The following is a 27,636-nucleotide window of genomic DNA, read 5'->3' as shown; positions in this document are numbered from 1 at the left end:
CGCTTTTAAATTGTTATTTTGCAAATAAAAAAATAAAAAAAGTTCTTTGATATTTAACGCTTCGTAGTGAAATATAGTTCGCTGTTTCGATACGTGCATCTGTGAATTTCATGCTAGAGCAAGTGATTAAAGTATAAACTTTCAATCAATAATTCTAATTAAAAATAAAGCAAAACTACTTTCATTAATCTGATTCTGAATTTTTTTTTCATAATGAAGTGACAGCATGTTTTCTTAATACATTGCAAATCGGCCACGAGAATCTTCGCGAATCTTCTCGTTCTGTCAGATGACTGTTCACGAGAATCGCCGGGTTTGTACATTGCTAACCCTCATGCCCTTCTCATACATTTCTTTTGAAGTGTTATTGGTCCTACAGGCTCGTAGCCTCAGATTCATCTCCAAAGAGAGCTCGAATCGTATTAAACGTCCCTCCAGGAAACCACCAGAATGGGTGGCAGCAGAAATGACGTCAGGTTTACCTTCCAGCATTTCCAAAACTCACATTTAAAAAAGTTATCTGATCTCGTGGAAAACATCCCATCCCTCTTTGTTGGAGACAGTGGCATTGCCCCCGATCCCTGGCCCCCGGTGGAGTCGACGAACGATGAACCCGATTCGGGGCCACTCATTCCTCGGCAATGAGCTTGACCCGCATTTGGCTCACTTCCGCGTGCCTTCCAAAACAAACTCAAAACGGGTCTGCTGGAATAGAAAGTCGACTGACTCCCTCTGGGTGAAACGGATCTCGTGAAGACGAGGAGAAATCCTTCGTCTTTCCGTCGTGGTTCACTGACCACTTCCAGAAGAGCATCTTCTTCTTGGGATTGCTTGGTGCTAATAACCAGGGCTGCGGAGTCGAAGAGTTGGAGTCAGGTTGATTTCTGGGTTAAGGAGTCGGAGTCGGGGTCTCAGTCAATACTTGCGGAGTCAGATTAGTACTGATTTTGGGGTAAAGGAGTCGAAATAATTTGAAGAAAAAAACCGTACTAGTGATTAATTTGAAATTTAAATTTAATGTTCTTTCTTGTCACGAAACTTGCAAAGTTTGTTTACATAACGGCTACGTGCATCAAAATGTGATAACTTAGAAGAAATGTTTTCAAACTTTAGCAATACAATATTCACTTAGACTGCAAAATCTAGGCAGTAAACATCTTAAATGCCTTGTGCGTATTGTAGTATTTGAGAATATATGAGGCAGTGAGAAGCTAAGGGATGCAAGTGGCAAAATTAAAAATTTGGAGATAACCAGGAAACATGATAGGTAAACCTCTCCTCTGTCTTGGGGCAAGAGATGGTACTAGTAGCATTGGTAGTTGCTGCTGTACAGCATGATTAAGAAAAAAATTTCAATAAAAGACTACCTAGGATGTTATCTTTAAAGGCGTTTTACTCAAAACTTGAAAATATCCACTTACATCCCTTTGCTTCTCCTATTCCTATTCCTATTCAGAGTCACAACTGACTACAACTGTATTTATGTCGAGGACTGCATACTAAGTGCCTTGCCTCCATTATTTTATATACCTATAGATGACAGCACCATCACCGGATCGAACAGTTAATGAGAATTTAGAACTTGTCCAGGAGCTAATAGCTACCTGGTGCTAGCACCCCCAGAGGTATCGTTTCACTTGGAGGACATTGAGACCACGAGCATATTTAACATCGCCCAGTCCCCTTTAATGACGACGGTGGGTCTTCAACCATCGAGGTTCGAACCCAGGACCCTCCGGCCCCGAATCCGACACTCTACCGATCGGGCTACCACGGCCCCTTTGCTTCTCACTGCCTCATATGAAAATTAGTTAGTGTTGCCAAAACTTTGATTTTTCTCCTTTACTTTTTTTTTATGAGCCACGATTGAAGTGATATGAAATATTTGTCTTTTCGTCCTCTCATCCTAACAAACTCTCTCTCTCTCTGTGTGTATTTTAAGTCAAAAATTCAAAATTAGTTCTATTTCTATTCAAGAGTCACAACTACTTCAACTGTATTTATGTCGAGGTCTGCATACTAGTGCCTTGCCTCCATTATTTTATATACCGATAGATGGCAGCACCATCACCGGATCGAACAGTTAATGAGAATTTAGAACTAGTCCAAGAGCTAATAGCTACCTGGTACTAGCACCCCCAGAGGTATCGTTTCACTTGGAGGACATTGAGACCACGAGCATATTTAACGTCGCCCAGTCCCCTTTAATGACGACGGTGGGTCTTCGACCAGCGGGGATCGAACCCGAGCCCCTCCGGCCCCGAGTCCAATGCCCTACCGATCAGGCTACCACGGCCCTTCAAAATTAGTTAGATGTGTTTTTCTCTTAGGGGCCTCGGTGGCAGAGCGGTATTGCTCAGCAACTGCTTGCAAGCAGAGAGGAGCGGGCTCAATTCTCGCCTACTGCTCTGTGTGTTATTCTGATTTCCTCGTATTGCAATAAATCTGAATTGTGCTATCTGTTTTATGTGTCTGAGCAAAAGTCGGACTTCCACCTAAATGGGGCTCAGTCAAACGGAAGCCGCTAATATTAGTTTCATAAACGGATTAACGCCTTCGTTATCCATCTCCAAGGGACATCAGAGACAACAACAGATGTGTTTCTGTCCCAATAAAACTTTGAATGGTTTATTTCTTTTTTGACACAGCAAATCTCAGCAGTTGGTTTTCCCTTTCGAAATAGAATCTCGATGACTTATGAATGAGTTTAAAAGTAAAACAAATATATGTTTCATTGTTCTTGTTTTAATTCATTTATCATTGGTAATTAGGGCGACAAAATGCACTTTCGCTGCAATGCACATGATATGAATTTCAGTAAAATATTAAATGGCGTGTCTGTCATTATTTAGTTATTCTTAAAAGCATTAAGTTTTTAATGGTTTTTTAACTATTAAAGAAAATTTTCTTCAGAAATTTCAGCGATTCTTTACATTTCGCAGATTGCGAATGGATTGGTGGTAATAAAGTTATGCAATCCAAATCATCTGTTGCTTGGGGGAAACTTGGCACTACTAATCAAGCATTTCAGTTTCCATTTTTTAGTCATTTCAGTCAATCTTTTCTTTTTTTTTTCTTTTTGAATGGGAATGAATAAGACGAGGTGTGTTCCCAAGGTGATTGTCCTTCCTTTTAAGACGGATTGTTCACTTAAACGTAAACTAATAGGAATTATCTTTTCAGAAAACAAAAGCGAAGCTTGACAATAAAGTTAGTGATAAAACGAATGTTTTGTTGTAATTAGGTAATCGATATTGTGTTCAATACCTGACTCTGACCTTAAAAAAACTAAGGTCGTGACACTAAATTTGAGGGGAATACAATTTTAATGAGTAAAAAGAAGCTTTTAAAACATTTCATTTCTCTAACAAAAGTATAGTTTTGATATTATTAATGCCATTATTACTATATATTTTTTAAATGTGTGTTTAGGCATGACATTTCGCTAATTTCTAAAGCAAAAGTATTTTCAAATTTCAACTGAAATTGCCATGCTATTATTCAAGTTTGATTCATTTCCTAGCAACACTGGCACAAACCTTTAGCCAGTTTGTTCAAAAAAAAAAAAAAAAAAGGTCAGTCACTGTCAGAACCTTTTTTGTAGAAGAAACCATGCCTCCCTCTTCGTGGAAAACTCCATTTGGTGTACTATTATTAGTGCAGTTTGTGACTGCTTCAAAATTTTGAAAATATCTTGAAATTTATGATGTGATGCAATTTTTTTTAGAGAGGAGGGGGAGCACATGTACTGTTTTTAAAATCTGGGATTCTTAAGTTGTTTTCGTGACTTGAATAAAAGTATCAATTCAGTACTTCCAGGGATGCTCATATCGCAGACTCCGGCATTGAAATTTTCAGGTGAATGATTTAGCAAGTAACTTTCTTTTTAGGGGGCCTCGCTCTTGGGGGGGGAGGAGTATTTGAGAGTGCGCCCTGCTCCCCATCGCTTGTTTTTTGGGGGGAGGGGTGTGTGCACCCCCTGTAGTTTAAATTTCGTAAGCAAGGAAATTGATCTTGATATCTCTTGTGACTTTGACCTTTTTCTTCGGAAATATTACTAAAAAGCTTAAAAAAAGAAATGTGCGTGAGGGTGAGGGAAGACCAAGGCATAGAAAGGTCGTCGCAAGAAGCAAAACAAAAAGTTGAGGGTAGTGTTTTAACGTCCTTGAACTTCTGCTCTGGGAGCGAGCGAAGGTCAGCTTGACCCAATTCCGAGTTGTTTGTGTCCCCCTGTAATCACGTGCCACTCTTTTAGTTAATAGCTGAGGTCATAGCTGGAGGAGAAAAAAGACGGAGTTGGATAACTTGTGAGCTAAGACGGTGGATCAACATGCTGGACTGTATTATGACATATCATTTTAGTATGCAGTGTACTAGCTCCACTTGCTCAGAGAATGGCGAGGGTCAGCTGGAAAGTTGCGACCCAATAAATTACTACATCTTACTTGTTGATAACGGGAAGATGGTTAGAAAGTTTCCAGCATCATCTATGCTGAAACAAAAGGAAGTTCAGATTTCATTTAGTTTTTTATAGTTTCCAGCTATAACTAACGGAAAGAGCTTAAAAGCTGGAACTGGAAAAATTTTCAGGGGCACCTTAACAACCTTTTGTTTTACCAAAATATAATGGCAGGCATCAGTATCCCAAACTGAGACTATTTATAAAAAGTATAATGTTGAAACTGCAAAAACCTTTTTTTTTTTTTGCAAGTTCCAAATTTTTCGTTAAAAATTGGGTAACGGAAGGACATTTTTGCGACAAGAAGTACTTTAGCTTTTGTAAAATTGAAATGTTCCAGACAGTTCAAAATCATTACAGAATGATGAGCGTTATAACTTTATTAGCTTTAGATGCTAGTGATGCAAAAAATATCAATAAGACTTACATAATATCAATGATTTAAATTAGTTATTGTAACGAAAAGTTTCAATGGTGAAATTCAACTATTTGTTCATAAATGTAGTGCATTGGTGACAACACATTGCAACTGTTTGGAGCATTGGAAAAATTGAAATAACACTGTAGCCTTGTATCATATGTATTTTTTCCCTTTTATTTATTTTTTTCGTGGGAACGCCATAACTGCCTGAGAACTTTATCGAACTGCTTAAGTAAGCAGGGCCACCAAGAACCAAGATGGGCCCCTTGTCAGTTTGGTCGCCGGGCCCCCTTCCCCTCATACTTTTCAAATTTATGCTACTCCGATTCCGAGCTGGGCCCCATCAAGGATCGGGCCCCTAATTTCCGACTAGGCTATCTTGACTTCTCGTCGGCTCTGTAAGTAAGGCAGCATTTTAATGATTTCTTCCAAGGATTTCAGCGAAAAATAAAGAGTTTTCTCACTTTGGTGGCTTTGTCAAAAAAAAAAAAAGGAGAAAAGATTTATACCTTTTTTTCTATTGCGCATTAGCTCAATGCATAGTATCTCAAAAACGAGACCCGCTTGTGTGGGTTGGATAGAGTGTCGTGCTAATAGTGGGAACAGCGTGAGTTCAAATCCCCATGGATCGAAAAAATAAAGTTTTAATATCTTTAATGCTCTTCAGCGAATTCTGATTCAAATTTCTAAGAATACATAATTTAAATTCATTTCAGGATTCTGAACTACAGTTCTGTTATGAAAATCAAGAAACAAAAGACTAATTTTAACAGTCGCAGTATAATGTTACACTGTTAAAAATTCAGGAAGTTTTTCTGGTAATTGTTACTGTAAAATGGCATCGCTAACGCATCGCTGATTTTTACGGTAATTTACACCGGAGAAATAAGCGATCCCAGCGCCAATTGGTTGCTGTGGCCTACCGAGGAAACCGTAAAATTTTACAGTAACATTTGATTTTTACGGTAATAGTTACTGGCAACATGGATGCCAGTAACAATTACCGTAAATTTTCCGGAAAATTTTTAACAGTGTACACAAGTTTTTATAGAAAAATAGAGTCATTGGTTTCAATTTATTTTGCTGCTTTATTGAGCATTGCTTTAGTGTATACTGTATAGCATCTCCCGTTCTGCTTATAACGCAGTAGTCTTGAAATCGATCCTCTCATGGGTCAGAAAATGTAGTTTTTGAATGACTAATTTTTTTTTAGCTGAACTCTGATCCAAATTTCCATGAATATGTTATCTTAACTCATTAGGGACAGGATACTGAACCTCAGTTAGGTTGTAGTATTGAAGTAAGGGAAAAAAAAACCCCTTTATTTTAACATGGTAAATCGCAGTATCATGTATATTTTTTCTCAAAGGCATTTTTTGGGTACGCCATGACTTCCTTGGTACTTCTTTAAACTTCAAAAGTAAGACACCATTTTAAAGATTTTTCCACCGCTATCAGTGAAAAATAAACAAAAAAGTAGTATTTTTGTTAATAGTAAAAAAAAATACCTTTAAAAAAATCCAGTTTTTGAATTCCTTCTGTCGAGCGCGAACGATTCTCACGAATCAGCGAGTTTGAATAATTTGTTGAAAAGTAAAAAATGCTTGCCTTTGTGCAGAAACTTTAAATCATTAAATAAATTAGTAAAATCGACGAAATTAAAGAAAAAAAAAGCAAAATTTGGCACCTTTCTTCTATCATGTCACCAAAGAAAAGGGCGGGGGGGGGGGGACAAGACGATCTCCAGTTTGAAGACTTGTTGCGTCGTAAACCACATTACAACTGCTCGAATACTACTCTTTTTGCACAATTTGATTTGCCGTAAACATAGAACTTTATTCACAAATATTTACCGGGAATAGCTGTACAGTGATTTATTTCTAGGGTGTTTATTTTTTAAATATTTTTTTTAAAACACAAAACAAGAAGTAATTATTGGAAAGCTGAAAACAACTTTTTTTTTTTTTTTTTTTTTTAACTACAGACATTTACCGTGCCCCACAGCACAGAGTACTATACAGCACAGATAGTACAAGTGTAAGAATGAAATTTGTATCACCAAAAGCAGAAAACTACACCTAGAGCGAAGGCGAGATCGAACCCGCTACTGCGCGCAGGAATCTGTCGAAGAATCACTTCTGACCACTCGGACAAAGATTCAGCAAAACAACAGTTGGATTTTTTTTCCAGATATAAAAGAACTTTAAAATTATATTTAAATTTGATACAATTATTTAAAATAGTATTGAGTCATAAATAATTTAATTTTGAAAAAAATCAAAAACATTTTTATGACTATAATGAGTTATTAGTTTTATTTTTATTATTTTTTTGGCAACTGCCACTTGTTTTGTTGTGATAGTTCCGAGGATACGTACGAAGTTAATATTCGCGCGCTTGCCTTTCCTCAGGACGAGAAGACAGGAGTATGCGTGTGGTAAATACGTTTTTTTTTTTAATTCTATTTTCCATGTTTTACAGATGCTTTAGAATTGATTAAATAATACTTGAGCTGTTTAAAATGCATGAAAAGTGAGCGTATTTAAAAACATGTATTAATTGCTCAAAAGATTTTTTTTCGAAGAAATCAGGTTTTAAAAATGTCCGTTTCATGAGCGTTTAAAAATTATTTTGTTACCATAGTTAAAAATTATTTCATACTTATACAGTAAATTGCATTATTTATGAGTTATTTTAAAATGTTTTAACAGGATGTTTGAAGCATTTCTGTAAATATTTTTTACTGATATTTGAATGGTTTAAAGTTCCGCTCAGAACTTTCAAGTCTTTTTTTAAGCGTTGACACAATATCTAAAACGATTGTATCACGAATATTTTGCATGGAATTTTGCACCAAAATACTATTTTAAAAATTATAAGCATACATCGGTTTATTTGGGTTTATCACCTAAGACTTAATTGCTTTGAATTTGAGTACATGCCCTCATTCGGAGGAAGCTGAAACTTAATTTCTTATAAGTTGAAATTCTTCTCTTTCTGTTTTGAATCGATTTGAAGGATCCGCTTTTTTAAAGCCATTTTCTGTTACTTTTCAATGCCAAAAGATACTAATACACAGACTTTGTTTAATTGCATCGTATCGTATTGTATGAAATGTGTTGTTGGAAGAGATCTTTGATGACATTAAGGGGGAGCGGGGGCTCACCCGTGAAAATATCCCGAAATTAGAGGCCTTTTCAAAGAGGGCCTAAAACAGTTTTAGGCTCTCTTTGTAAAAGTATTGCAGTATTTAAAAGCTCCGAAAACTCGGTTTTATCCAATGTAAATTCTGACTTCGGAGGGGGGGGGGGGGCTATAGCCTCATTAGCAAGAGAACGAAGTAAAATATATGACTATGTTAATTTGAAATAAATAACTTCAGATTAAAAACCCTCGATAGCAGGACGAAGCTGTTTCCTCCAAGCCTTTCCATTCCATTGCAAATCACAGTGTAATCTGCTGTAAGTTTTAACCAAATATTAGAAGGGGCTGCAGTTCCCCCCCCCCCCACCCAACATTAATACGCAACCGTATATAGTGTATATATTTGTTTAAATATAATGCATATTAAAATTCGCAAAAGTATTTGAAATTTTGGTTTTGTCTAGAGTTATTTCTGACCTCATGGGAGGGGGGGGGGGCTATATCCCCCTTAGCCCCACCCCTCTTGGATCCTCCACTGTATTGGGGTAACATACACCCAATCTCGTGATAAAAGAAGATCCCCTCACCAGTCGAGGATTAAACAACTTTCACGTTGATCGTAAACGAAAGTTCTATTATGTCTCGCGATAGCTAGTTTCATTTTTCATAGTAATAGTAGATAAATTTGACAGGTCATTTTTGTTTCAATATTAATGGGGGGGGGGGGGGGGGTAGCACCCAATTAATGCACCAGATTATTGATACTGTCTTTTCCGGGTTATGTGTCTTGCATTGTAATTAATGTTGTTTTTGGCTACAAGGAGGAAAATAGTCGCTGACACACGGGGTGTATGACAGAACTTGACAGTTTCAACTACACTTTATAGATGTTTTTTTTTTTTTTTTGTATAGGTCGTTTTTTTATTGGTTTGTTTTTGTATAGGCTTTATTGTGGGTGTGTGTGCGACATAATATTTTTAATATTGCACCGGTTTTAAATTGCACCAAATGATTCCGACTCGAAGGTTAACGTTCGTCGACTGAAGATGAAATTTCCCGAATGCTGTCCATAAGCATTGTTACAATTTATTCTGAAAAACATCTATCTTCAGTCGCCATCGATTGCTGAGCCATTGGGTAGTAAGTAGCTTTTAAAATTCCTTATGTTTGCCTGATCGTTCAAGATGAGTGATAAAATGCTTGGCTAAATGTATAAGTCAGTAGTGATTCCATTAAACTTCTGTTTTTGTCCTTAATATGTACTTAAACGCAATAATAAAGAACAGATTTTCATGAGTTTGGACATGTTTCGACATTAAACCCTTTAACTTGTTCATCAAGTTTGTGTAATGTAGAAAAAGCTGTTTTATTTTCGATTAAGATTTAAATAAGTTTTCAAATGAAATTACGAGGGTTGGAACAATTTTGAAAGGGTTTAAAGATATTGTTGGTAGCAACCTTTAAAGAAAAAATAGCGAGCATCATTACGCATACGAGAAATAAATTTAAATGTCTCGTGTTTGTTGTCCTAGCTTAACAATACTCTAGACTCTTGCTGGTTATTGAGTCGATGATTTCAGAAAGGGTCCAATCACATAATTATTTTATATTGCATCAGTTAGAATTTTAATGAATCTATATTTTTGAAGTATAGAGTTATGAGCTCTCGCAGATAACCCCCCTCCCCAGCTCCATTCTTAATATATTTATTGCATTTGTATTACATACATTAATTTACGTATATTTTTACCATAATATAAAATTATGATTAGACTGTATCATTGTAATGGGATAAGAATCAAGTAGGAAATAAATGTTGGAAATACGGGCTGCCATGAACGTAAAGGAAATAATTGCACTTGATAGAGATGAAGCAATTTGAATTTGAGGAATAATTGTGTATTACAGTTTAGTGGTCAGAGCAGTCTGACTGCGATGGGGAGGTCCCGGGTTCGAACCCCACCTCGGGCATAGATGTACTTTTTCATAGATATACTTTCTCTCTCCTGTCCATGTCCTTCCTTTGTGTGAATGTGTTGGCGTGCTGTGAATGGTTGCCTACCCTATAAGCGGGTTCCTATGGTATGTGTGTACTGTGGAAGTCGGACTTCGCACCGAATTACGGTATAGTAGGAAAAGTGAAGCAGCGGTACCCCAAATTGCCAACCAAACAAACCCCAACCTAGGAGCCTGAAAATTTGAAAGATTTGTTAATAAATGAATGAAATATTTTGTATCAATTCATTAGGAACTTATTGCTTAATTTGATTGGCAAGTTAAGAAAACTGTTATTATTGAAAAAGAATGGGTAGCTTATTTTCGAGAATGTTTTTGTGTGTGAATGTTTTCAGAGTTGCTATGAAGTGTGGGAAATTGCCATTTAAAAGGAACATAAAAGCACACAGGTGATAGCCAAACCAAAATGTACTAGTCTCCCACGAAGCTCCCTTTAGGAGCCAGATTGATCAGATGGTAATGTAGCAGTTCTAAAGATATTCCCGAATAGACTTATGTTTGTTCTCGGTGGACTGGAATCTAAACTTTGAAAAAAGTTGTTCAGTGATTCTTTCGACTCTTGTCTGACATGCTTATCAAAAAACGTTAATACGTTCCCTATAAGTCATTTTTTATGAAATTCAAGTAAACACTCTTCTTTCGTTTATAGATTTTGTCAATTACGTATAAACTTGAAAAAACTATATAATTAGTATTGGCTGTCAATCCAATTAGAACTTTTAACCAATAGTTTCGACGGCTTGATTTGTATCACTGATGGCTCAAAAGCCAAAGAACTTGATGACTGAAATATGTAAATGTACTTTTAATAGAGTTGGGAATTTTTCTTTTTAAAACTATCAAGCTCATTCATTCCTTGACTAATAGAAATATTGTAATTTTTGTTACAATTTCATCTCATTATTTTTATCTGATGGATATGCTTTCCCCCTGATTTAAAATATCTTTAAATGATTGAAATTACTGTCGTAAATCGTTTCTTTAACTATTTTGATAATTTTGCTATCAGTGTAGCGTATCTCGACTGATAGCGATTTGAGCATGGTAAAGGGTAAATTTATTATCAGCGCATTTTCATTTATTGAAACTGCAAGATCTAAGGCTGTAAGCAAGATAGTAGGAAATGTTTCCTGCTATTATCAATCTTATTTTGAATCAACCGATAAAAAGGTGCCACTTAAATTACTGAAACGGTAGCAGCTCAGTCTATTGAACTTTTGCTTCAAGAAAATGTTTTTTACGCCAAAAAAAAAAAGTAAGGTGACGACGCGCTTCGAACCCTATCAAGAAAGCTCAAATTTAATGGCCTCTTCCCTTAAGGTCACAGAGAAGGTGCATGGCCCCATGTATGCTAAAATGCCGTCTAGTCTAGTTTGAGCCTATGGTACCTATAAAGAGTTGCACTAATAAAAAAACATTCATTAAAAAAAAAACCTTCAGATTTGAACGCCATTCTTTCTTCTTATTTTGTTCCTTGTCACGGAAACTTTTTTTCGCTTTGGTAATCCACTTTTGCGCGTGCACCTTTCGTATAGTTCTGACAAGATTTAGAAGATTTTCTACTTCGCTCCAGGCACTAGCGTAGCCAGCGTTTACTTTCTTGGAGGTGAGAGTTAGGTCATAAGTCCTTTCATGGTTACAAATTGCCGTATTAGGATCAGCAATATGTGTTAAAATGAAGGCTTCTGGAGGGCTGATCCATAATATTACCCTTCTCAATCCCCCTCTGGTGCCAAGTATTAGCTAGCATATTTGTTGTAACCAATGATATCGCATCCATAATCATTTCTTTAATATGTCAATATCGTGGACATGTGTGAAAAACTTAGTCATTGACAAAACCCCAACAGGTAAAGAATGCATTGAGTTTTCTCTTTTATCGACGCAATTTTCAGTTTCCGATGGTAGATCCACCTACGTATTTCGCTAATATTATGCTAATGGGTTAAACAAAACTTGAGGAAATAAGGATCAAAATTTAAATAAAAAAGGAATTAACATAAATCTTAAATAGTTTTCTTCTTTTTAATTGGTGCACCCTGATATAAATATCTTGTAATGTATATGTATATTACTATATATGTAATAGGTTTACTTAATACTGCGAAATAGAAGCTTTTACTTTGAAAATTCAACTCGGCTTTGAAACCTTTAGAAGATTTCTTGCTTCCCTTGAAATCATTTTTTAAAATCCTTGTTTTCACGCGAACGAAGCACGGAACTTTTTTTAAACTTATATCTGCACCAGCTACATTGCCATGAATAACCGGTATCTTCTGATTTTAGATGTTTAGTCGAATATCTAGAAAACTACTTGAAAAAAAAAACAATTGGAAACTTCCGGGTTGAAAATAGAATGTAAGAACTCGTGTATTTCAATGAAGATTTTGTTCCAAAGCAAATGGAAGGTAAGCCAAAAGAAAAAGGGGGGGGGGGGGACATTTTGGGAAAAGTCACTTTTTAGTTATGGTTACTTGGTGTAAATTCTATGGCAATGATGTCGTTCAATTTAGAATATTTTGTTGCCGCAAAGTAGGATAAACACTACGTTGCTCGTTTATGCACAACATAGTGTAGTTGTCATGTCTTTTGACACTAGAGTCCTGATAATTCTAATTGGGACTGGACGTTGTTCAAAGTTAGGTTAGCCGAAATTTTTTTTTTACACGGAGAAAATGAACGTAAAGCTCATTTTGTTTACTGTATATAATGTATTGTAATAGTTCTATTGATTACAATATTAGATTGTATATGGGAGTGCAGCACTGTATAGTTTCAAAGACAAATTATCTGTTTCTGTACTGTCCCTTTACAGGACACTACTGATTGAAAGGAAGGCCGCAGCAAACTGGCTATAAATACAATTGCCGATATGTTGAGTCAGTTGTGGCCAAATGAAAAATTGAGTTTTAAAATCGGAAATGAACTTTCCAAATCTGTAAGGCAAAAATGCTCCTGAAATTCTATTATGGATGAACAAGTTTCAGGTTAACGGGACTCTAGTGTCGATTGTACTACGTTGAGGCTAATAGAAACTTTCAGTCATGAGAGCTAAGCAAAAACTTTTATTTGAATAACTATAGGACAGTCACAGGTACACGTAAATCTTTGTACATCCGAAAGAAACGGTGGTGTCATAAATAATCCCTAATGAAAAAAAATGAAGGAGATGGACTACAGGAACATTACTACCCAACTAAGACGACGAGTGCTCACTCGGGACCATGGATTTCGTTTTCGACCTCGTCTGCTTTATCGCTGGTGTAGTAGGCGAGGTGCTGTGCGCACTCGGGGTAGGCCACTCCGCAGTCTTCTCCCTTCATGCCCACTTGAGCCGCTTCCACGTAGTTGGAAAACAAAAATCGGGAGACGGGAAGAATCTCGCGGTTCTCTAATTCCTTTTGTTTCCTGTGAAAAAAAAAAGAAAGTTAATAAATAAAATTAATTAATTTGAATTTTGACATCTTGAATTCAAATTATGTTTTTCGCAATCACGAGTGTGTGGGGAGGGAGGATATGTGTGTTTGTGTGTATGGGGTATGTGTGTGTAGGCATGTGTGTTTGTGTCTGTGTGCAGGCATGAAAGTGTGGGTAGTTTTGTGTGTGTAGGTTTTTGTGTGTGTATATGTGTAAGTGTCTGTATGTATGTGTTTGTGTGTGTGTGTAGTTGTGTATGTATGCGCGTGTGTGTAGGACATGGATGCAACCTGGAGACGGCTTTCGCTATAGGAGCAGCAGCGTGAGGAGCCCGCCTGTCCACGGTGATGGTGCGGAGGGTGGCGGTGGGAAAAATCAAAGGAACGTCAAAAACAGTCAAATGAAAGCAATAAGCAATCGTGATTGCTCAAAAACAAAAAGCTTCTACGGAAACTACCGAGTTCATTATCATTTCAAAAACGATGTTAAGAAAACACCATTGAGAAGATATGTAAGGGAGGGAGTGAAGACTATCATTCATGAAGCCCAGACCCCATGTTACGTAACAGATTTTAAAGCAAAGCATTGGAAGAAATCAGGTTTCTTTCGCTTATTTCACGCAAAACGTGCAACCATTCGTCGTAGATGAGTCACGTGACTTGGGGGTCGTTGTGTCAGCTTTTGCTAAGTCAATGATTGGACTTACTCCCTCCATTTATTCTTACTCTAAGGAAAACACATGAGAAATAAAATGACGCAATGCAACTCAAAGCACAAATAAGGCAGTGAGAAGCACAGGGATGCAAGTGGATTTTTTCCAAGTTTCGAGTAAAGCGAGTTTAAAGTTCGCATCCTTGGTAGGCTTTCATTGATTTTCTTTCTAAATCATGCTGTATAGCAGCACCTATCAGAGTTCTTGTACCATCTCTTGCCCTAAAACAAAGGAGAAGTTCTCCTACCATTTCTAATAATTATCTCCAGATTTTTAATTTTGCCACTTAGACATCCCTTTCCTTCTCACTGCCTCAAGTTAAAGTGGTAGAATGAGTTCGAATTCACAAACAGCTGTTTCATTCTCCATCCATTTGGCACAAAGGGAGACATTTTTTATGCATACTTTTAAGCTTTCGCTTTTAATTTTTATATATTCGACCATAAGAAACAGTTATGTATCATAATATGAAGTATTAACTTCTAGAGAAAAAATATATACTTGAAAAATAATTATTTTTACGGGTTGTGGATGTGACCGCTCGCTGCAACACGTACATTATTCTTTAAATGCTAGAAAACTTTATAGAAAGTTGATACTTCATATTATACTTGATGGTTCCTTGTAGTAGGATATATGAAAATTGAAAGCGAAAGTTTAAAATTCCGGGAATAAAGTGCAATTATATGCGTAAAAAATGTCTCATTTGTGCAAATGGAGTGAACATTCAAGTCTTACAGAGTGAACCTATCCCCATCGTTTGCTCATTTCTTGAGTTACTGTGAACCTCTTTTTTTTTTTTTTTTTTTTTTTTTTTTTTTTTGCAGCAATGAAAACACTCGCTTTCACAGCCGCAAAACGACTTAGTTAGGAATTCGAAATATCTTTTTACCGCTATCATTTGTACTTTAAAGTACGTTATGTTATTTTAATTCCCCTATTTAAGAACAAAGTTTTCGATTTTTTTTTTTTTTTGCAAACATTAAAAGCACATTTTTGCAGAAATATCGCGCACACGCGTTTCTGGGGATACAAGGGGTCCTTTTAGCAATATATAAAGATGCTTGATTCGGGATCAAATTCCGAGGCTTAAAAACTTCAACCTCTTTAGATAATAACGTAAGTTTTCTGAAAATAACATATTTTAAGAATTACAATTATCAATTAAAAATACTTGGGTGAAATGTTCAATTTTTTTCTGAAACTGACCTTTTAATACAGCTATAGATAAGCTACATCGGTCCAGATTTACGACCAATTAATGAAAGGTAAATATCTTTTTCGAAATAATTTCCGCCGGTTAGTTGTTAAGGCTGCAAGCTTCTATTTTGTAAGTTAAAGTCACGTAGTAAATAAAACGTTTACTATATACTACTTTTAAAAGAATTGATTCTTTGCTCTAAGCATTTTGTTCTTTTTAAACAATACTGTCTACGAGAATAAATTTTTGATTTTAAAAGCATGTTATCAACTCATGTGAGCTGAGCATCCTTGATCCCTGCTGGATCGAATTATTACGAGTCTCCCTTATTTTTTGCTTGCCAATCTTTCACACAAAACGTAGTCTGACAGTGCAAATTGTAATGTCTCACAAATATACCACTCTATCTTCTTGGTCTCTGCTTTGAAAAATTCTATAATTGATTTTTAATAAGTCTGCAAGGCAAGTGTTGTGTGGCCCAAGTCATTAAGCCAATAACAAAACATTAGGTATTAAACGAAAGCAAAGCTGTCAATGTTTTTGTGCTTCCCTATCAGTTTTTTCTGACTTGTCACTGAAAAATCAACTCGGTAGTTACAGATGATTATGAATGTCATGTAATGAAATAGCACGTGTGATAGTTTCATTCACTATAAAGTGGAACGATATTTGACTATTCAGAAAAATCCCTGGTGTTTAAATAACTAACTAAGGAAATTTATTGTGGAAATGACAACATCAAATCGCTGCTTTACGTTCGAAAAACATTTTTCATGCATGATTAGAAAGGACAGCTTTAGTGAAGTATTGAGAGTAGAAATTAGTCATCAACATAATAGTGTATACTTGTTACAGTTTGCGATATTATTTCAGACGTCACCTTACAGAGAAGATGTATATCATCAAGGATTGGACAGAAATAACGTATTTGTCAGTCTTCTTTTTTGTAATAGCAGAATACTTTTAAAATAATGTTATTAAGCACTCTTTTCTTAGTTTTATATCAATTTTAAAGAGTAGACGGGCACAAACATTATATTTTTGAAAAAAAGCCCCCTTTTTAGTGATAGCTGCTCTGTATTTAGTAATTTTATACGACATCAAACCAGCTCTGAAATTGGAGGTCTAAAAGTTGCCGTAAATCTAACATGGTTAGTTTTTTTCTGTACTTATCACACAATTGTTACTTAGCTATCTTTACAACACAAAGATACGCTGACTGTTTGTGACATCAGCTCATTGTTGTAATCATTCAAAAGAACATAATGATTTACGCGAGGGAAGAATGATTAAATGTTCAGCAAGCGAAGTAGGAATTTTGGGAATAATAGTAATTACTTTTTTTAAATTTATTTTATGAATGACTATCATGCCCTATGTGAATGCTTTGTTGAGTGACCTATATCTGTAGATGGGCTGTGAGCCAAAACTCAACGTTATAGTGGGAACGCTAAAGACTAGGAAATACAAGGTGAGCACAAATGGACCCGATTTTTAAAAAAACACATTTTTGAAACGACAGCACATATTGCAACATGTAAATACATGAATGTAAAGATTAAAACATCGTTTTTTTCTCAATTACAAAATGCTCAATGTGTGGCAGTTTTGTTCAGGGCCACCTCGAACTTGAATTTTCGGGAGGGCAGAAATTCTAAATTAGCCGAATGGAACTTCAAATTTTGTGAAACTGTAAAATACGGGAATGCACATTGCACACATACATACACATGAAAAGGGACATTCGGGCATTTAAAAATTGCAGCGATGTCTCCAAATCTACCGAATAAGAAATTTTTAGGGGGTCACAGTGACCTCCCTTGACCTCCCATTAAAGCGCCCCTTTTTTTTGTTACACGACCATCATAAAATCAGTGCGTGGAACAAATTGAATTACGATCCAGTTTGTTCTACACGCTATGTGATTTCGTTTTATGAGGTTATGTCGGAGACATTGTTTATCCTCTCAGAGGCCGAAAACACTACAAGATCTTAAAGAACTCATTTGCGCATCATTATGAATCAGTGACAAACGCGTTACGAACAATCGACTGAGTGATACTACAAAGCGTGAGGCACGAACTTGGTTACAGATTAGATGTTTGTCGTATAACAAAAGGTTCACGCATTGAACATTTGCAACTGAAAAAAAAAACTTGGTATATTTCTCTTTAAATTCACGCATACTCAGTTATACACTCAGTAGTTTTGAAAATTATTTTCGTTTGTGATAACCTATAAAAAATTTCCGGAAAATTTACGGTAATTGTTACTGGCATCCATGTTGCCAGTAACGATTACCGTAAAAATCAAATGTTACTGTCAAATTTTACGGTATCCTCGGTAGGCCGCAGCAACCAGTTGGCGCTGGGATCGCTTATTTTTCCGGTATAAATTACCGTAAAAAACAGCTATGCGTTAGTCCGTCATTTTACAGTAACAATTACCAAAAAATCTTCCTGAATTTTTAACAGTGTATTGTTTCTTAAATAGCAGGTTCCCTTCCTCTCAGACATGAGTTGATGTACGCATGTGTTTTGTAATTACTTAGTTCATTTAATAATGATTATGTAGTTATTTATTTTGCAATGCTGAATATTTGCCAGGAAAAGAAACCACCAATCTTATTTTTCAGCTTTTAACCGATTGGTTTTGCTTAACATTTCTAATAGCTTGAACTTGAAGTAGATTCGTGAGAGCTCCAGCAAAGGAAGAACAACGGTACACTTTGCAATAAAAAAAATGAATAACGGAATGACCTTTCTTCAGTAGAACCTCGTGACCGAAAAAAAAGACCGAGAGACAAATGATCTCTATTTTCGGCCCAAAAGCTCTACTGAATGCGGGTCATTCCGTCATGTAATTTTTATTGCAATGTGCGCTGTTGTTTCTCTTTTTGCTGCAACTGGAACGAATATGCTAAAAATGAGGCAGTGAGAAGCAGAGGGATGCAAGTGGCAAAATTAACAAATTGGAGATAACCAGTACAAATGGTAGGTGAACCCCTCATCTATCTTACGACAAGATATAGTACTAGTAGCCCTGGTAGGTTCCGGTATACAGCTTGATTTAGAAAAAAATTTGAATGAAAGCCCACCTAGGATCTGATCTTTAAACGCGCTTTACTCAAAACTTCAAAATGTCCTCTTGTATCCCTTTGCTTCTCACTGCCTGAAGCTATTAGAAATTATAACCAAAACCAATCGAATAATATCTCAAGAAAAAAACCACATGGTTTCAGAAATATTTTATGACGTCAGCTACCTACCTCTCCATTCTTGCTGAGTATCTTTCGAAACTTTCTGCAATAACTGATAACACTTTCAAGTAAGCACGTTTTTGAGCTAAATTGCTTTTTTCCTCAAGTTGCTCTAAGTCACAACTTATTTTTTTTTTTTTTATTATTGAATCAATTTTTATGAAATACTCAAAAATTCTAAATTAAGATTTATTTTTGTTACAAAATAAGACGTTTTTGTGCATGTATTACGTAATAAATATGATTTACGGTTGGTCCTGAGGTTGGTTCGAATTTCTGCGCAAAAGCAGAACTGGTCCTTCACGAATTTAATACCATTTTTTCTTCCTTATGCATTTTTTTAACCTTTATTTTAATATTTGATTCCATTTGCATTACTCTGCTTCATACCTTAATAGAAGAGATTTCGACTTTTAGTTCTGAACAGCACTATTTATTAAGCTCAGTTTTAACATTTCAAAAGAACCATTTCGGAAACATACCCGGGTAATAAAATGAGAGTACGAAATCCCGAAGTTTGTCTTTCTTGTCTTAATGCATTTTGGTAGTTGAAAGAGGGGTAATAAGAGATTATTAAAAAAAAAAAAAAAAAAAAGCTTTTGACCCTACTACAGAGAGGAATAACACTATCCTGAACTTCCTACTGGCTCATAGCAGGTAAATTAGTTTTTAAAACCAAATTTAGAAGATTTTAAATGAAACCCCGTCTTAAATTTGAAAGGATTTTAAAAACTGTTTCACCAATTACCCTAAATCATATTTATTTGTATTATACGATTGAGAATTGCAGTTTAGTTCTTTTAGAAGTAGTTCTACAAGTATCAATCGTTCGTCCCTTCCGTGGGTCGATATAATGAGTACCAAGCGTGCTTGGGAACTAAACCCTGGGGGTCCCGCGTTAGGCTGACCACCTAACCGGAACTTTTGCCTAGCACCGCAGAACCCTTGGTAAGGAAGACTGACATGGGCACAGTAGTCCCCCCCCCCCCCCATGGGTTGTCGTGCCACTGGGTTTGGTTTTAGTTCTACGAGTAATTTTTTTACGTTCCTGTCTATTATTTCCCTTTCTAATAACTTCGAATGAGTAATATTAGACAGCGGTCATAACAAAGGAGAAACACTTTTATAATTACCTTCTTTGAAAAAAAATGATGCTTTGAAAATTTTCTTAGTTTATAATTCTTTTGGCGATTTTTGGTCACCCTTGTGTGTACAGTGAAATTTTCTTCTTTTAGTAAGCTCTATCACCTGCCAAACTTTTATCCATATTTTTGAATTTCCATGTATTGGTTCTACTGCAATATTTTAAATCATTTTTTGATGCACTCATCAAAATGACGTAACATTCTTGTTGCGCCTTGCAGTTCAACAATAAGGAATTTTTAGAGTTAATTTATCCACCTCTCCCCCCAGGTTGGCCTTGCGCCATGCTGCTAACCTTTCGAACCAATCCCCCCCCCCTCTCTTAGAGGGAAAAAAAATCTAGTTGCGCCAATGATTCCGATAAAACTTTAAGGGACAAAACCTTTTAAAATTCTGTTCCAGATTTCAAGCATTCATACTTAATTGTGAAGCTAAATCTTGTCTTTTGTCACTAAATGAGAATCATTTTTGTACTACTGTGAATGATCAGATAAGCTCTTAAAAAGTTTTTGAAGTGATAAAGTAATACCGAATATGAACGAAAAGTTACTTTTGAAATTCAACATAGGATATATTGTGGCCCCATGCTAAACTAACGAATGTGAAAAATCGCGGATCGCGTTTTTCAAATTCGATGGTTTGCTGTAGTACTCAAAATGGCTACCTATGGTTATAACTATACTTCAAACGATAGTTTTACACTAAAAGTTGTCAATAAAAATTTAAACATTGAAATTAACTAAACGCGTCAGGTGGAAAAAAAATATTGTTTTAGCTCGCCAATTTTCACATTCGTTAGTTTAGCATGGTGCTGATGATATTTTCGGCGTTCAAGCAAAAGTCGCTAATTGCAAAACTTAAATTGTCAAACATTGGTCATTCAAACTTTTGAACCATTGAAATTGTAGTAGTAGGGGAACATGGGGCTAAGTAAAATAGCGGGGCAAAGTGATATGGTGAAGTATTTTCTCTGCTTTTAGCTCCACCTATCTGGTATTATTTTTACTGTATAGTTTCATTTGTAATCTATTCCAGTCAGGAAAGAAATACCGCCATAGATTAAAACATTTGATAATGCAGGCAATTTTTTTAAAAATGACACTCATGTTGTAATAATTTGATGTAAGTCAAAAATTATTTTTTCTACTGTAAAATAATAAAGTTATTATTATTAACATTTAAATATTAAGACCCCCTCATGTTCAATGCAGTATTAATTTAGTTAATATTAAGCTTATTTGTATTCTAAATAAATTGTACAATTAGTCAAGTACATACGGGGCAAAGTGAAATAGTTTTGATTCATTTACTCACTCACTCATTTAACTTAAATCACTTACGTTTTCGTTTATTAAGGGGGTCCGGGACACATTTTGAAAAATTTTTTATTATATACTTTAGAGTTTTGAATTTATTTACACCGATTCACCGTTTAATTAATAAGCAAAATCACAACATAAATATGAAAAAAAAAATTTTTTTTTATTTAAATTTAATTTGTTTTTAAAAAAAATGGGGTTGCTTTAAATTGCTATAACTCAAAGTATTGTTGGTCAATTTTCAATTTTTTTTCAAAAAAGTATGCACAAATATCTAAGCTTTAATTTTTATTCGGCGATTTTAAAAATATTGATTCAATAAAAAATTAAAAATATTTGAAGAAAAATTTCGAAAAATTCGAAGATACTTTTTTTTAAAAAAACCATATTTTTTGCAGTAAACGTTTTTTTCAAAATCGCCGAATAAAAAAATTAAGTAAACTGTTTGAAAAAGACATGCTCCAAATTTCATTACTTTATCTTCATTGGTTCTTGACTTATAAGAGTTTGAATGCAAGAAATCGGGAAAAATTGCATCATGGAGAAAAACGCGTTTAAAGTTTTAAAGTCCAATACACATTAGTTAGGTGCGGGCAACAAAAAGAATTATATCTTTTGTTCCAATAAAGATTGAAACACGATTCAAATGTCCTTTTAAGCAGAAGAAACGGAGTAATTTTTTTAAATGATAAAAAAAAAAAAAAATTGCAAAATTTGACTATTTTTGTGTCCTGGACCCCCTTAATTAATTCATCTACATTTCTTCATTTAGTAATTCAATTATTTATGCATTCATTCACTTATTTTCTTATCCATTCATTCTTTTACTCGCTCATTTATTTTTCTTCATATAGTAATTTATTTATTCATTTAATTATTCGTTTGTTTCATTATCCTTTCAATTATTCATTTAGCCATTTATTAACTGGCTCTTTTGATCAAAAATATGTTTTATAATCGAATAGAAAATATTTCACTAGACAAATATTTTTTTTTTTTCATTTTGCCCCATGAGAAAAAAAAGTGAATTTTTTTTTTTTTTTTGAAGACTCAAATTTACTGCCAAAAAATTTTAAAAAAATACTGTTTCAACTCAAGTTTTACTATAAAATATAATATTCTTTCTTTACATACTGTAATTTTCAAAACAAATTTCCGATTTGTTCATTTTGAAAAAAACTCGGTCATCTTAACCATTTCACTTTGCCCCGCATTTCCCTACATTTTTTGAGGACCCCCTAATTCCTAAACTTTTACAAACGTAACTTGATGATTGATTTACATCATTAAACAATTGAAGCAGAATTATGGATATCGTCAAATGTGTTGTGAGGACTTAGCGACTTTTGCTCCAACATCGACAGTGCAGAAATTTCCTATAATTTACAGATTAAGTTATGAAACAAATGTTACCTCATGAGGTCCAGGAGGGTTTGTCCCCAATTTCCCATCCTAGGTGTTTTCTGGTGGGCTTCACACATAGCTCTAGTACGGCACTCGGCCTGGTACAAACCGTATTTTTCAAAAGCTTTCTCCAGTTCTTCCATAACGTCCCATAAGTTCTTGGCATACTCGACTGCTCCGGCTGCTTTCTCTTTCAAACTTCTCTTACTCCTTTTCGAGGTGGACTTGTTGGATCCGAAGCCCAAAAAGTTGGCGATGGAGGAAGAACCAACGGTCAGAAGTCCGAGAATTGGTAGTCCAATCATGCCCATCATCACGATGTCACCCAAAATTTCCATGCCACCACCCAATTGACGACGGATCATGTTGAAGCCTGAAGGGGGAGGAAATATTGGTTGGTACATAGGAGCGAATTGACGTCCACCTGACTGCTGTGCTGCTGGTCTCATTTCGTCTTTATGCTCAGTTCTGGCTTCGACTTTCGGCTCGGTTTCGATTTCTGTTTCATTTTGGTGCTCAGATGTGTGATTTTCGATGGATTGGGCCGGTGATTTCTGCTTCTCTGGGATAGGTTTAGCTCCGTTTTCTGCAGTATGGGTAACCGGCTTGGTTTCAGGCTCTTTAGTCGTTAAGTCGGGTTTTATTTCAGGGATGGGTCTTCGCTCAACATGATTGTCGACGACAACAACACTTTCGGGAGGTTTCTGCTCTGCTTCTTTAGAAGCAACGCTTAAACAAGCGCATGCAACAATCACCAATATTGCAATCTTCAAAACCATCGTGATCCTAAAAAATAAATTTTACACGGGATTAGAAGATTGTAAATGGCCTCTCACTGAAGTTTCAAGAGTTTCGCAAAAAGTTTCATGTGCATGTATTGAAACCGACAATTTAAAAAAAAACTATATATATCTAGTCAGAGGTTTTTAATTCTCTTATTTGTAAGTATATTTGTATGTACGTTGTCTCATTTTTACTCATTTCATTGTACAAAGTTGTCGCCTATTTCTTCTACACACACACAAATATACTTTAAATAAATTTACCATTATAAAATTATTTGACTTATAGGTCAATCAAGGTATCCTATGCGCTCTCAGAATTTGGTTTTCACTTAATAAATTTAATTTTTATACTTTACTCAATCGATTTGCACGAATGTCACAACTTTATGTTTATATTTGTAATATGTGCTCGGTATTTAAAACTTTGACTTTCAATTTTCATATATTTGAAGAGAAGTATTAATTATGTATCATAATATGAATTATCAAATTTCTTTAAAGAAAAAAAAAACTTCAAAAGTAATTTTTACGTGGTGCAGTGTGACTGCACGGTCAACCCCGAATCACGTACAGATCATTATTTTTGAAATACAAGGAAACTTTTAAGTCAACGTTGAAAATTCCGGGAGTAAGTGCAAATATGTTTGCAAAAATGTCACACGCGTGCAAATGGATTGAGCAACTTATACATAAAAGTAAGAGTGTTTGGAAAGTGTAAATGAAAAACTTCGCATATTAAAGTAACACTATAACGATCTAACTTTATGTCAAAATCACTTCGTAATTTTTGTAAAACTTATGTATAAATAAAAGATGCTAATACGAATTTATAATATTTTTCCATTTAGTTTATTTTTCTGAATGTGATGCAGTACCACGGAAAAACACTTCTTACTCTTGCTGTACACGAGAACAGCATAAACGATAGCTGAAACAGCAGTTTCTAAAAGGCAGCAAGGTGCTTTAAAAGTACTCAAGATGCTTCAAAAAGGAAGCAAGACTGCATCCTGCCACCTAAACGAGTCTCTCTCTTTGGGTGTCTGTTATGTTTCTTTAAATTTATGATTATTCTGCTCAGTTAATAACAAAATGATCTAATTATAGATGAGAATGATACTTAAGATACTGAAGTTATACAAATTAAAAATATATTTCCCGCGCCAACCCCCCCCCCCCTTCCCTTTAGGTCTTTAGTTTCAAAAACAGCGTATTTTATAGAGCGGGTAGCGCATATAATATATAAATAACGGTATATGAAGAAAGTTGCCCACAAATGACATTTCAAAAAACAACTCTTGTTATTTACATAATCGGCCTTGCAATGGTCATTGACATCGGTTACAGCACGTTTGGTTATAAAACATTGCAAAAATAAACGACCGAAATTAAGTTATCTCCTATAGATTAAGTAAATCATTTATTTAAAGAAGGACCATTAATATAGCCGTTAAAAAACTTAAGAAATCACTGGGAAAGATTCGGTATCTCTTGCGAATGTGCGACTTAAGAGAATATAAAAAGCGACCAAAAAAACGAATGTTAGTCAAATAAATGAAAACGACAGCATTTACTCGTTGGTGATACTTTCATTAAGGTAAATATGGATGGATCAAAATAATATTGAATCAAAACTGCAGTTTTGCTAAACTGTTGTGATTACTAACTCTATGTACAATACAGTATTACATGCAGGTCATATAAACCGACCGAGCTAGATTAATTCACATTATTAATTTTATTACCTTAAAATGCGACAGACAGTTTGACATAATTATAACGCGATGCAAAGATTAAATACAGAGATACAACAATTCAAAATAACCAGTAAAATTGAAGCAAGAAAGCAAAATAAAGCAGAAATCAAAAAGTCAAATAGTTAAAAAGGCTTTTAGCCTCCCAAACTCCTTTATAAGCTCAGTATTGATTTATCCGGTCTAACAACGCAGATCTACGACAGTCTAAATGAAGATAAAAATAGATTCAGATGAGATATTTGGAAAAATAATGTGGTGGAGTATTTAAATAAAACAATAACTAATCATGAAACCAGCGAAAAAATATATATATTGAAAATAAAGAGTCCTGTCCCGCTATACAGCAAAGAATAAGGGGCAGCCTTTGCACTTACTTTTTGCATAATCAAAAGTACAGTGAAATATATTTTTGGAAATGGAAATACACAGTGGTGATGTAACTCAGTTCTAACGCAAAAGGAATTCTGAGTATGAGGGGCAAATTCAGAAACGATGAAAAACACCCCGAAAAGAAATTTTTTATCTCTGCAATAGAAACTGCGAGTGGAGAACGCGAAAATACATAATGTTAATAAAAGGAGTTGGGCTTGCAAAAAGTAAGCTTCGCGATTTGGAGAACACTAGACTGTCAAATGATTCCTAAATATCGAAGAATAAAATAGCATATTTAATTCTTCGCTTTCTCCTGCATTAGTTCCGGCTAAAGATGATATCAAAATGCTAATGTGAAGAAGATAACGATCTCGAAATGAAAAAAAAAAGTGACTGGAAAACGATATCCTCACGCGTGAATTCTAAGTGACCGTTATAGGAGGGGAATCGGAGAAGCACTCACCTGGAAGGGAAGATGTGGAATCCTAAGGATAAGGGATGCTGAATATTGTGGTCTCTGGCGAGGCCGCCCTTTTTATAAGGGAAGGCCGGGGGAGGAAGGCGGGAGGGGGGAAGGTCACGTTTTACGAATTCCACGGTCAGGAAGCGAGTTCTTCCCTCTCCGGGTCAATCGGCTGCCGCGCATCACTTCGGACGCCATCCAAGAGAAACGAAACCTGTTGGACCTCCCCGGGATTTCCTTTAATGACACTTTGAAAGACACACATTTCCAGAAATACTTCCTACGCAATTTTGACAGGAATCTTCAAAGGAAAAAGAAATAAATCTATTTATTAATCCCGTTATTGTGTCTCCAGGTGAACGAGGAAAATGTTTGCTGTAAACAATATGATAGATGTCATCAGGAATTGGTTTGTTTAAAGTTATATCGTCACCTCAGAGCAACAGTAAACATTTAAGCTTAGAAAAAACGCGAGATATCCGGCTAGTGTTCTGAGGTGACGATTTTTTGGCAAAACATGCGCTGAGTGAATGATTTAATTCAAACATGTATCTGTCCCTTTCATAGACAATTGCTGAGCGAAATTTTGGTTTGCAATTAAGATTTTTGTTTTTCTCTTTTATTTATTCTCTTAAGCATCGTGGTTGCTTCACCAAGAATAAGAACCGCTATGAAATCAAATCTGATATTTTACTTGCTGATAAATTTAGGAGCTATTTCACGTTTCTGATTGGTCCCGAAAACCCGCTTTGAGTATTGTTTCAATTAAATCAAAATCTTCTAAATATTTGCGACGAAAAACCGCGCCCCACTAAACCCACTGTGTGGAAACAAAATTGAGGCAGTGAGAAGCAAAGGGATGTAAGTGGACATTTTGAAGTTTCGAGTTCCGGTCTTAGGTAGACTTTCATTGAAATGTTTTTCTAAGTCATGCTATATAGCAACACCTACCAGAGTTACTGGTACGATCTCTAGCCCCAAATCAGAAGGGAGGTTTTCTTACCATTTGTCCTGGTTATCTACAAATTTTTATTTTTTTTAGTTTTCATCCCATTGCTTCTCATTGCCTCAATTGTGAAATTATGTATCATTGGTGATTCATTATAATAGGCACTGAAGTCCAGATTGGAAGCAGACATTGAAACTATGAACACTCACAAGGAGACGGCACGACCGTGGGGTCGGAGATTTGCGTCAATTTTTCTTGTGGTGAAAGAGGACCCCTAGTACCTTACGTGGTTAAAGTAATACGACGCAATACTCAGAAAATTACGAGATAAATCGATTTAAAGTCGTCATGGGGTCTCCAATGCGCCTTATGAGTTTAAAATGTCAGTTTCTTGACCAGCCGCCGCTAGCCTAGTTGGTTAAGGCGCGATCTTGTGCTCCAGAGATAGCACGATCGAATCCCACTCTGAATCTTTTTCTTTTCCCTTCTTTTTTTGTTATCACAACAATTAGTGGTAACGCGTTTCACCCCTATATTACTTTCTGAAATTTATTTTTGCCAAGGATCGCAAACTTTTTCATTCACTGAAAAACATTTTTGCTTGTTATTCTGTGAGGTTTGATTTGCCTAGTAAAGGTTTTTGACCTGTGGTCCCCTTACGGTTATAAGGGACATCTGCTCATAGGACATTCGGATCTTTTTTTGTTTTTTTTTGTTATCACAGCAATTATTAAAATAGTTTCTCTTCCCTACATAATTTTTTAGAATTTATTTACATCATTTTTTTTTAATTATCTTTTTTTGTTCTAGCAAAACAA

At 35.4% G+C, this 27,636-nt stretch overlaps 1 protein-coding gene across 1 annotated transcript; it reads right to left on the bottom strand.

The window, feature by feature from the left end:
* Positions 1 to 13,223: 13,223 nt before the first annotated feature.
* On the bottom strand, positions 13,224 to 23,274 carry LOC129219136 (uncharacterized). The gene is made up of 2 exons (XM_054853455.1): positions 22,505 to 23,274; positions 13,224 to 13,448 (listed from the first exon to the last, which is right to left on the bottom strand). Exons 1-2 carry the CDS (start codon positions 23,272 to 23,274, stop codon positions 13,253 to 13,255), a joined length of 966 nt encoding a protein of 321 aa, XP_054709430.1. The 3' UTR covers positions 13,224 to 13,252.
* Positions 23,275 to 27,636: the final 4,362 nt, after the last annotated feature.

The sequence above is a fragment of the Uloborus diversus genome, chromosome 3 (assembly GCF_026930045.1).
Source record: "Uloborus diversus isolate 005 chromosome 3, Udiv.v.3.1, whole genome shotgun sequence".
Lineage (NCBI taxonomy): Eukaryota > Metazoa > Arthropoda > Arachnida > Araneae > Uloboridae > Uloborus > Uloborus diversus.
The sequence above is the reverse complement of the archived record's forward strand: the minus strand, read 5'-3'. Positions and strand labels throughout refer to the sequence as shown.